Below are 12130 nucleotides of genomic sequence, written 5' to 3' on the forward strand. Positions count from 1 at the left end.
CTTGAACTCTCTGGTTTCATTTCAAGACAGGTTTCATTTTCATTAATATTCAGTGCTGGTGGGATGGGTGTTTGAAGTGGTGGTGTGACTGCACATGGGTGGAAAAACTACACAGTGTTCATAACAAGTGTTCACTGAAGATTGTTCTTTGCAGATTCTAGGATTCCTTTTCTCAAATAGTCCACAGAAAGAGCTAGATGCAGTTCAAATGTACCTTTCTTATGCATGTGCTTATTGGTTAAAAAAATCCGTGCCATGAACACCAAACACTCAACTGTCTTATGAATTTGATACTATTACTACTAATAATAATGCCTTCTGAAATCAACTATATATTTTAAAATACAGCAATTCTAACTTTCTTCGAGCATTCTGTAGTTGTAGAGGTTCTTTGCCTCTGAACTGCCACACCAGAATGCAATGTTGGGTCCACTCATGCTGAGCAATACAATAAAGCCCTTCAATCTTCTGCAATCCTCAGAATTTCATCATATCATCTCATTCTTGCCCCCAGAATAAATATCTCACAGGATAAAATAATCCTGAAGTGCAGGGGGAGGGGTGGAGATACTGTGGCATTCACAATGCTGCAGAGTAAACTTTCATGAGTTCAGATATTTAGTGTGTACACCAGGAGTAGTCCATAGACTACAATTCCCATGAGCCCCTGCCAGCGAATGCAGTCCATGGACATCTGGAGGGCCGCAGTTTGACTACCCCTGGTGTACACCATACTGCTGCTGCACTCAGGGTTGAGTGCTGCAGGTCTCTTTCACTAACGGTAACACTTGTCTCCACAGCAGTCTTCTGCTGTCATAAAAGGTCCTCCTGAGACCTTCAGCCTGCATCAGCTGAAGGCTCTGTGAACCACGGCAAAGCATTGCCAGTAGTGCAGTGGATCTCTGGAATCCAACCCTGCCTTGAACAATCCACTACCCAACTTCTATTTATATTTGAGCTTTTTTTCTGCCCTATCTCAGCAGGCTCAGGGCGGATCACGTATAGACTATTACTATGTCCTGCAATAAAAGGATAAATAGAAAGTTTAAAATGTAACTGATTTACAGATGCTCAGGAAGAGGGCTTTTCTAGAGTGCCTGGAAGCAGCTACAGACAGAGAGTGGTTGATCAACTACCAAGCTTATTATTAATGCACTACTACAGAGGTCCCAGCTAGCTGTTGCTTGTTACCCTGTGGCTCATAAAAAACAGTTTATAGTTATTTAGCCAGCAGGACTAGTTACTATACTGGGGTAATTGCCACAAAGTAGGGAGGAAAGCATACAGGGAAAAGCATAGTAAAGTAAATCAGTTAATACTACAGCTAACAAAGGGTAACTCAATCAAGGCTTTGGGGTGATGAGTAAAGGCTGTAAAAAGCCTTTCAAAAAAAGACAGCTGAGCTATGGAATTAACCACTATGATATACAAACAGAAGCTAGAATTGAACTGGGCAAATGTGATTGACTGAAAACAACAGTTGTGCCAATATATCACATGTCTAACAGCATTTTAATTACAAGGAAGAAGAATTTCAGTGACACACACACCCACCCTGCCGCCACCCATGGCCAACCACAATGAAAACAAAATCATTATTGGACTATAGAACTTGTTTTACTTAACAGTCCTATGCTTATTTATTCCCGTGTCATCAATATATTGCTTTCTACTGCATCTTAGCTTCTTAAGTGCCAGTTATCAAAGTTTACCTCTCCCACCCTAAGCAATGAAGCAGATTTTTAATACAGCCTTTTGCAACCTTTTAAAGGTTTTTTTCAGGCTTTGAGGAGCCCCAGAACCAGGTTGGAAGTGATGGCAGCTGGCCACGCCTAAGGAAGACTGAAGGGGGGAGAGAAAGGAAGTGATTTGAAGCAGGAGTAGGTGCCCAGGCTTTGCCCCCTTTCCCAGACACTGTAACCACATGAGAACACCACACCCCCAAGTCAATAGAAGTGGACGATTCCCTGCTTTCACAACAATGCCAGGAATAGCTTGTGGCCAGGTCCATTAAGGCAGGATACAGGGGAAAGGCCAAGGAGTTCCTGAGGAGCTACACGAAGCCCTGATTGGGAATCCCTGTTTTCTCCATCTTGCCTAGCGTTCAAAAGCTCTTCAAAAGCAACAGCAGTATATCAGTCTTCTGTCTTTTTAAATATAAAAGCTACTTCACTCTGGAAGTATGAATAATGCAATGCAAGAAATTCCACCCAGAAAAGTTTGGATGCCATTGATGAAAGAACAATGCATTACCCCCACAGAATATTAAATCAAAGCTTCTTCCATGACTGCTCCTCTTGCATGCCCAAATGAGATAGTCTTGTCCCATGCTGAAGTAGAAGACATTCAAGCTCCTCAACAAATGATACCCTGATAGCCAGTATAATTAGACAGCCCCCCCCCCCGTATCCAGGGAAACAGAAGCCACATACTAGGTACTTTTCTATCTGACCTTGCACAAGCAGCATTCATCATATTGTATTTAGAAAGTAAATGATGTATTTGTAAAGGGGGAAATTTATTATTAATCACAAGCTTCTACTCACAGGCTTGCAATGTAAAGGTATAGACTCAGGAAGAAAATGGAAGTGGGTGGGAGGAATTTTAAGAAAGAAGAAGAAAAAAACCAGGGGAAAGTGTTTTGATACAGTAAATACCAATGTACATACTCTTACTTGGTATATTTAATATATCACTTTGTACGTCTACCCCCACTCACACTATTGGGATGTTCCTTCAACAGTGTCCTGTAAATTATCCTGAGCTTGACACTTTCAAAGAGGTGCTAGATGCTTTCAGAAAGGCAGAACCATACAAGTGTACCCTCTTCTAATACATTTCCATAAGAGCCTTGGGTGCACTAGAATCCTGATGCTAAATTTTAAAGGGCAAGTTGAAGTGGGTAAACTATGTAGTGGTTAGAATCCTGGGAGAATCCTGAGTGCTCACAACTTCAGAAGAAAACTGAGAAAGCTTCTAAACTAGGGCCAGAACAAGGATGCTGGGACTCTCCCCTGAAGTGTGTGTGTGTGGGGGGGGGGGTAGCAATCTCTAATTTGGAGAACCAGGTTTGATTCCCCACTCTTCCACCTGAAGCCTGCCAGGTAACCCTGGGCCACTCCCAGTTCTCTCAGCCTCACCTACCACATAGGGTGTCTGTTGTGGGAAGAAGAAGGGAAAGCCTCTTTGAGACTCCTTCAGGTAGTAAAAAGTGGGGTGCAAAAAATCTCTTTCTCTCTATCCAACTTTCTAAAATGGTAGAATATCATATTGACTGGAGGAGGGCAAGAACTCAGAAGTTCGACTCATGGTATCAATGCAACACAACTGCATAGGCAGTGCAATGAAGTAGTAGAATCAAGTGGCTGAATGGACCACCGTAGATTGCAGAGAGAACGTGACTTTTAAGTTTCCTCACTAAAAATTAAACTCCCTAGAACAGCAAGAATTGTTATAACCCGCACTGTTGCAACATCATCATGCTTTACTGCTGTGACACAAAAGTGGTATTAACCTCTTGCAGTATGAAGCTGTCTATTCTTCAGGTCTACTGCCTCTTCCTGCTCCTTATGTAGACCGCGCCTGCATGTATTTTTCAGAGCAATGAGTATCAGCACAAGCGTAGCTACCTCAAACTCCACCTCAAGAACCAACTGTCCTTATTTTAAACAAGGCAGGAAAAAATATAAGACACCCACCATACACTTGACTGCATCCTCTGCTTGCTAGCTACATGCAAAAAATATATATTTTACTGCATTAACCAAATGGGAAAACTACCTGCAAGCCTCCAGTCTGCATTATTAAAGGGAGCCAAAATTAATTTAGTTATCACTTACTGCTATGTATGACACTTAGCACTGCACACACACACAAGGTGGTGCTCTCAGAGAAATCCCTGTTATCACACCTTATCAAGTGCACCCACGCAAAGCAAATAAAATTCTATGGCATGAGGAAGCAGCTGAACATTTCAAAAGTCTCTATTTGCATCTAGCTGATCACTTGAACTCAATCCCAGATTACTGAACTTGAGCAATATTGCTTCACCTGCTTAATGCTCATCACATCTATGGTACTATATCCACTTACCATATCTAACAGCCAGAAATTTCAGATCCCATAGATTTCTCCCTTGCTGCAATTTTAATACAGCCAGTCTCTAGAGCCAGGAAAGCCATCCACAATGTCTCTTAGACAGCATTATGTTTTCTTCCTTCTATTTAGACTATTCTTGCAGTACGGACATGATCCCCTTATTTCAGTAGTAACAGGAGCTTTGATCTCCAAGGAGGCAGTCTAATGGCAAAGTGGAATACTCAACACACTTTGAGAGGGCAACTTATTCACTCCCCCCCCCCCACAAAGCGCTACTTACAATAAAACCCCTAGCAAGCCAGAGGTTGAGTGCCCCCTTCTCCTCCTTGACACAATCTTTGTAAAGCAGTGTTTCTAAAACATTCAGACAGATCCTACTCTTGTCCAGGCTAATACAGATCACCCTTACTTGAGAGGGATTTGGAAGCCACATTACCTGTTGGAAGTGGTCTGCAGGTCCAACCACAAGTAGAATAGTGGGTCTCCTTTCAGAGGGGTCAACCTTTTTGGGTGACTTCCCCAACACCTTTGGCCCCTGTTCCCCAGAGCTGGGAACTGAAGAGTCCTTTGCCTCATTCTCTTTTGCATCAGCAGGGCTTTGGCATACAGCCCTTGAAAAAAGACAGGAAAGAAAATGCCAAAGCGACTGCTGCATCACTTTCTGCTCAGATCCTGGAAAGAGAAGTCAGCGGTTCAGGAAGATGCGACTGGTCTGCTGAAAATTGCAGCAAGAGCTTCAGAGGCAGCAGCGTTAGAGGCTCATAATGCTGCAGACGTTTCCTGCCTTTGGAATTGCTGCTAGTGCTGTCGTGTCTGGCCTCACAAGCAGCTCACTCCAGTAGCCAATGGCAAAAGCACAAAAGAGTCTCCTAGCATGAAGCCAAGGTGATGGCAATCTACAGGAACCCTAAAAAGGAGATGGGGGGGGGGTAAGCAAAAGGCACAGCTCTGAAAAACTAAGAAGATGGATCCTTTTAGTCTAGGCAGCTGCATCGATTAACCTGTGCTTCCGAGCTCACCCAGTGTACATCAAAAGGAATACAAGCCCTGAGCATCCAGTCTGCATTCTCACTGCAGCAGTGCCCAACCAATCACCGCTGCCAACACTAACAGGTTCATTATTCAAACCAGCAGTCTTAAGCCAATCAGGAACGTGTGTGACTGGACAATTTCTAGCATGCTGCCAGACGGTCCTGCCGAGGAGTGCTGACTGAAACCTTTATTATAAGCTTGAATCACCTGGTCATCAATGGAGGAGAGCAGCTCTCAAAGGGCAGGCAGGGATGCAGGCTGGACAGGTCAACACTAATCAGACACTCCAGCAGTCAGAATCTAAGCCATGACCCAGATAAGACTCCCTGAAATAGATCAAGGAATTCCCTTCCTTTCTTGAACCATTACCACACTACGCAACTTCAGCTGAATCATTGTTCTTTATTAATGAAGCAGATGGCTTTCGTGGGCTGAAATACTTGGCTTTTCTCAGGCTTAGAGAAATGAGGTGATCCCCTAATCACATACTTCTAAGCATCTGCATAACACATAACCTTGTGACAAACTGATTCCTAGACTTTGTGGCTAACTTGCAACATCATCAAAACCAGGAAAGAAATACTGATAACAAGATTAAGTCAGAAGGGTGCGGCATGACCTGTGGGTGTATCTGTTGGGCTGAGATTTCACCCCAACATTCCCCAGCCTTCCAGGGAAGAACTGCAAGGAGATAAGCTCTTCAAATTAGGCTACCCACCCAACTTCTACGTGCTTTGGAAGAAATCCAGGTATAAACACCTAGTTCCAGGGCAGAAGAAACTAGATTTAGTTGTCTCTGCATACTTATTCACAATTACGTAAGGCAAAATTGACCTTTCTGGACTGTCTTCCCAAAGTTTAAACTCAAGAATGCAATGTTCATAATTGCTTCACAGTTCACAGCCATAATACAAGACAAATATTTGGAATTAGCTCCTGTCTGGAGCCTAGAACTGATAAAATAACTTTTCGTTTGGGGCTCTGTTTGAGAGTTGCTGGATTAACAGCAAACAAGTATCTGACCTGCCCACAAATTCCTCATGCTTAATTTAAGACAATGGAAGAAACTGAACTGGAAATCTGAGATCCTTAGACAATCTATTCAGGGTGGGGGTGGGGAGACAGCTACTGGCTTACATTTCAACCCTATCAGCTGCAACATGAAAGTAAATCATACACACATGAAAGAGTCAGAACATTTTGAAGCAATGACAATTTTTCCATGGCAGACAGTGGAACTATATCTTTGTTTTGCATACTGTTACCAGGTCCAGCTACATAAGATTCTGGAGTGGGGAATTCATGCAGGCATACAAGATACTCTGCACTCAATCTCATCAGTTGCTCTCAGCCTTTGAAATGCAGACAGACAAAATCCAAATGAATATATGGTCAAGTTCCAAAAGTAGAAAACCACAAACGACAGAGAGAGAATAAAGCAACAGAGCCTATACAGCCCTATGTGCAGTAGCAAATTCATCACATTAGTCAACAAGGAAAAGGAGATTTGTTGTATCCTCTTAATTACTGTCAAAACAGGTTGCCATATTATAGAAACAAATCAGTAGGTTGTCCAAAAATTCCAAACTGACTGCATCATCACTGTGCAATGAATAACTTTAAAAGTTCTCCTTGTTGGATTGTTATTCAGTCAGTCCACAGCCAGACTGAGAATTTTCCAGTCCCATTTCTAAAGACCAATTGTATATGAGCATCAGGTAAAAGAAACAGCAATTATGAATGAAAGTTCTTAACAGGACTGTGCCTTAACACAACACTAAATGCACTGACTGGCCCCATTTAGGATTAAATTTATTTATTTGATTTATAAACCACCTATCTGGATTCCCAAGGTACATTATTTTAATGTACAGAGTAGAAAAGAAGGTTACATTTCTTAAGTTATACAGAATATACATTTCTTAAGTTATACGGAATAGACCAAGACATATGAAGAAAGGTTGGAGGAGCTTGGTCTGTTTAGCCTAGAGAGGAAACGACTAAGAGGGGATCTGATAACCATCTTCAAGTATTTAAAAGGGTGCCATATAGAGGATGGAGCAGAATTATTCTCTCTTGCTCCAGAGGGACAGACCAGAATGAATGGGATGAAATTAATTCAAAAGAAATTCCATCTAAACATCCGGAAGAAGTTCCTGAAAGTTAGAGCGGTTTCTCAGAGGAAAAGGCTTCCTCGGGAGGTGGTGGGTTCTCCATCTTTGGAAATTTTTAAACAGAGGTTAGATAGCCATCTGACGGAGAGGCTGATTCTGTGAGGGCAAAGGAGTGGCAGGTTACAGTAGATGAGCGATTGGGATGTGAGTGTCCTGCATAGTGCTGGGGGTTGGATTAGATGACCCATGAGGTCCCTTCCAACTCTATTATTCTATGATTCTATGATATCTCTCACCCCAACATATATTTCTTTTACAACTTGTTACAAATACACACATCCACTGTCTAGAAATGATCTGATACCACTAGCATAAAATATATACTTCTTATTTTGAACTTCTAAAAAACAATTCCAGTGATCGTAAAATTCTTCCCAAAGATCTTCTGGTTAGCAAGTTTGTCAATTTTGCCATTGTGGCAAGTTCCCTATGATTTTTTATAGTTTGAAAGGAATTTAATGCTTTTACAGACAAAATGTATAGCATGAAAAAGTCTGAAAATTTTAAAAATAATTTTAAGAATAATTTTTCCATCATAAAAATGGGGAAATTTGAGGGAGGACTGGAAGAAAGCCTGATATTTTGTCTTGTGAAATTTATTAAGACAGCATAGGAAGCAACAGTTTGCAACTGTCATTCAAATATTGGATATATTTGCTATTTAGCTTACAGCAGTGGTAGTCAACCTGTGGTCCTCCAGAAGTCCATGGACTACAATTCTCCTGAGCCCCTGCCAGCGTTTGCTGGCAGTGGCTCATGGGAATTGTAGTCCATGGACATCTGGAGGACCACACGTTGACTACCCCTGGCTTACAGAAACTCTAGGGTTTTTACACTTCCAAACTCAATAATTAATGGAATTGGTAAAATTTTATTTGCTAGATTATAAATTAGACTTTTTTATATTGCTAAAGCATATACTGCATATATTTCAAGTTTCCTGGAAATTCTACGTCCCTGCTGTGCCCACTGTTGCTGTTATGAGCTACAAATAAAAATAGAGACAGACAACCCTTTAAATGTGTCTTGTAAAAACAAAGCAATATTTGAGGAAGTTAAAATTCCTAAGCGCCCATAGCAAAGAAGTGTCAGGGAATTAAGAAACAGCTGCTTGTTAGAGAGCTCACATTCATTCTCAAATAATCCAAGAGGAGAGCAAGCAAGGCTGTTTCCCCAGATGACTTCTGCAGTGACTCATCACCTATCAAAGTTCTCTTAGAATACTGAGCCAAGGAGAAGAGGAGTAGCTGGCAGCCGATCAGGCATCACCCAATGCCATGCTGCTGCTTGCTGACTCCTTCTACAGAAAGCTGGAGGATCCCTTTGGTCACACAAAACTGCTTGCAAGATTACATGTTAGGATTTCACAAGAAAATAATGGAATTTGCTCCTTGCTATGCCTCTAGGATTAGAGGCAAATTAATCTTTGCAGGCTTTTTAAAATGTGCACAAAACCTGTGGCCCCATACAAGAAAATTCAAAGACAGGCATGTAGAAATAAATGCCAGCCTTATAAAAACAAAGAGGCAAGAAAGTGTCTCCAGCCCATCTTACATGACCGTGGGGTTGGCGGGCATGTGCGTGTGTTTCTTTACTTAGCACGGTTTTGTATTTCATCCTTTCTCAAGGAAGCGTACAAGGATGTTCCCCTCTTCTCCTGCTTTAATTTCACATGAAACTTACTTGGTGGGTGATGTTGAGAGACAAAGACTCCCCAAAAGCCACCCAATAGTTTCCATGAAAGTAGGGATTGTCCCAGTTCTTGTTCAACCCTGTAACTACTACAGTATACTGGCTTTTATCTTATAGAAGAGCACAAAGACTACTAATGGTTGAGTTGCCATGAAAATACAAAGTTCACTGGCAAGGTTAAGGTCAATGCAACAAAAATAACACATTATTTCATTGCACAGGCAAGTACAGAGGATCCACGAGCTTGAATGCTCTTTCCAACTACTCCAATTAAGGACTAAGGCTTTTACAGAAGTCTGCTGTGTCTGAGCCAAAAACTTTTAAAAGCATGGGAAAGTAATTACTGCATGGAAGCGAGGAGGAAGCACAGAAGTCCAAGAATGTCCAGGTTCATTCCTTTAATAATCTAAGCCTTATGTATGAAGGAGGCAGGCTTGTACACTTAGACAAATTTGGAAAGAACAAATATCTGGTGGTCTACAAATTTACTCTGCCACCAGCTAAGCAGCATCCCTGCTCAAAATTAGCTCCAAAGTCTGGCTCCTTTCATAAATACATGAAATCAAAAGGTAAGAACGTATTGAGTACAATGCACTAAGATTGCTATCTTCAATATATCTCAACATACTCTCATATATGGATACGTAAATCCAAGAGATTAGGACTATGGACAAACAAGACAGGTCTTCCTAAAAACCTGAGGAAAGCCCATATTTGTTAAAAAAATAATAACAACCCTGAAATCTAATGAAAAGCAACAGATGTAAGAACACCTGCAGCTTTCGGAAACAGATTTTCCAAAACTGAATACTGAACTGGCTTTGTTCAGATGTAATAGGATAGTGCAGTCTGTGTACTTTTTCCTGCCATCACACACAGCCAAAGAATTAAACATATGGTAAATCACTATCTGTAGTCTGGATCCTCCCCTCAAACCAAATATCCAAGATTGGAATAAACCAGTGGAAGCCCAAAGATTCCAGTTTACCAGTGAGAGCCAGTGTGATGCTGTGGTTAGAGTATCTGACTAGGATCAGTTAAACCAAGCTCAAATCACCACTCTGCCATGGAAGCTAGCCAGGTGACCCTGGGCCAGTCACAAACTCGGCCTAATCCATCTGATGTAGTGCAACATCCAAGCTCCAAAAACATGAATCACTCAGTCTTCCTGGGTTCCTGCCCACATTGTTTGAACTAAAACAGTTCCAAATATTCATCTTGGTTTGAAAAGCTAAAGGTTGATCTAAGTTATCTTCAACAAATGTGTATTTATCTTCAAATACTTGAACAGCTGTCATATAGAAAATGAAGCAGAGTTGTTTTCTGTTGCCCCAGAGAGTCAGACCAAAAGCAACTGGTTGAAACTAATTCAAACGAATTTTCGACTAAACATCCTGAAGAAGTTCCTGAAAGCGGTTTCTCACTGGAACAGGCTTCCTCAGGAGGTAGTGGGTTCTCCTTATACAAAGGCAGATAGCTATCTGATAGAAATGCTGATTTTATGAACTTAGGCATATTGTGAGTGGGTGGGCAAGACGGGATGTGCCAGTGCTTGTCTCTTGTGACCTTTCCTTGCATACCCAGGGAATTGCTTATTGCCACTATGGGATGGTACGTGAATTTCCTCCAGGCCAGGCTGGATTCTGCAGATTTTTTTTTGTTGGGGGGGGGGGATCACTTGGGCATGGAATTGGGGCCACTGTTGGGTGGGCAGGTAGCTGTGAGTTCCTGCACTATGAGGGGTTGGACTAGATGACCCCGGAGATCCCTTCCAACTCTATGATTCTATGCGTAGTCTAATTATCATTTAGGTATTCAACATGCTGCTTGTATTATACTACTTCTGACTGTTGCCAGGAGTTCTCATGCAGAGCTCTCTTCCATTTTAAAAATACTTCACTCTACATAGGAAACCAGACACTAGAGCCATAGCTTTTATTTCCAATAAATTATTCCTGCATTTTGCATTTAAGCTTCCACTTGCTGTCTGAAGTTCTAAAGCACAGACAAAAGGCTACTGCCCTTTGAGAGAGATCAAGATGGATAACCACATTCATCTGTCTGTAACAGCTGAAAAGAGTAAGAGACCAGTAGCACCTTGAAGATTAACAAAACTTGTGGCTGCGTATTATATGTCAGTGAGCAATGACTCATGAAAGCACCTACCTGGCCACAAATTCTATTAGTCTACAAGGTGCTACTGGACTCTGGCACTTTTCTACTTGAAGACAGGATGCTGAAGAGGACAATGCTCAGTGACTAACTTGCATTTTTCTATGTTGATGACAGACTTTGCTTCCTGTTCTACAGTGTAACACTGGGCTGCACCTCAGGCTAAATCAGTGATGCCTAGAATGAGAGTAGCCATTACATCTGCCATTCCATATTTATTTATGAGATTTCTAATGAAAGCTATGAGACCGATTATTGCAGACCCACTAGGAAGAGTGGGCCCAAGAAGTCTGCAGGCCACACCCACCTCAAGATCAATGATAACATCTGTTAAGTTGGCAGACAAGCCAGAAAATTTGCTAAGTACAATGGAAACAGAAGGCAACTGTGAACACCTGGAAGCAGTAAGGGGCTGCTGTAAGGGACCTCATCAAGCATAAAGACAGGCACATGCAACACCCCCTCCTACCTCGTGCAATTGTTTAATTGGGCAAAATCTCAGCTATGCTTGGGACTGCATCTACACATAGCACTATCCACATCTGGGATCTGCACCAGAAGCCCAGGGTAGGGTATATTTGTACCCTTTCAGTTTCCACTGCGCCTGACACTTCTCAGCAGTCTTCCCTAGCCTCCTGCATATTGGCTGGTGTCGACGACATGGATGCAGGGGTATTTCTAGCACCCCGTTATGCCTTGATCATGTGACTGAAAGGTTACAAAGACTGTTCCTGAGCATGTAAGGTGCAGATTCTCCGCTGGCCACAAGATGAGCTTCGACTTGACAGAATCCTTTCACAGAAAACCCATGTTTTTCTTTTGGGTACCCCTCCTAAGCAAGATTTTGGGAAGGGGGGGCAGACAGGAAAGCCTTATTCGACCATGCAGTTGTATATTCCTTTGCCCCAGTGTTTGCATTTCTCTCAACCTGGCAAAAGCCTGTGTTCTAAAGCCTCACATTG

General features: G+C 42.0%; 1 protein-coding gene across 3 annotated transcripts in view; it reads right to left on the reverse strand.

Annotated features, from left to right (window-relative positions):
• SLC25A25 (solute carrier family 25 member 25) overlaps positions 1 to 12130 on the reverse strand; it is a 44549-nt gene that overhangs the window by 21488 nt on the left and 10931 nt on the right. The window contains exon 1 of one of the 3 annotated variants that reach the window (XM_077305118.1): positions 4535 to 5121. The exons of the other annotated variants lie outside the window; for them this stretch is intronic. Within the exon in view, the coding sequence (XP_077161233.1) occupies positions 4535 to 4753 (219 nt within the window). The 5' untranslated portion in view covers positions 4754 to 5121. Of the gene's footprint in view, positions 1 to 4534; positions 5122 to 12130 lie in introns of those variants that run through there. 3 annotated transcript variants of the gene reach the window in all.

The sequence above is a fragment of the Paroedura picta genome, chromosome 12 (assembly GCF_049243985.1).
Source record: "Paroedura picta isolate Pp20150507F chromosome 12, Ppicta_v3.0, whole genome shotgun sequence".
Taxonomy (NCBI): Eukaryota; Metazoa; Chordata; class Lepidosauria; order Squamata; family Gekkonidae; genus Paroedura; species Paroedura picta.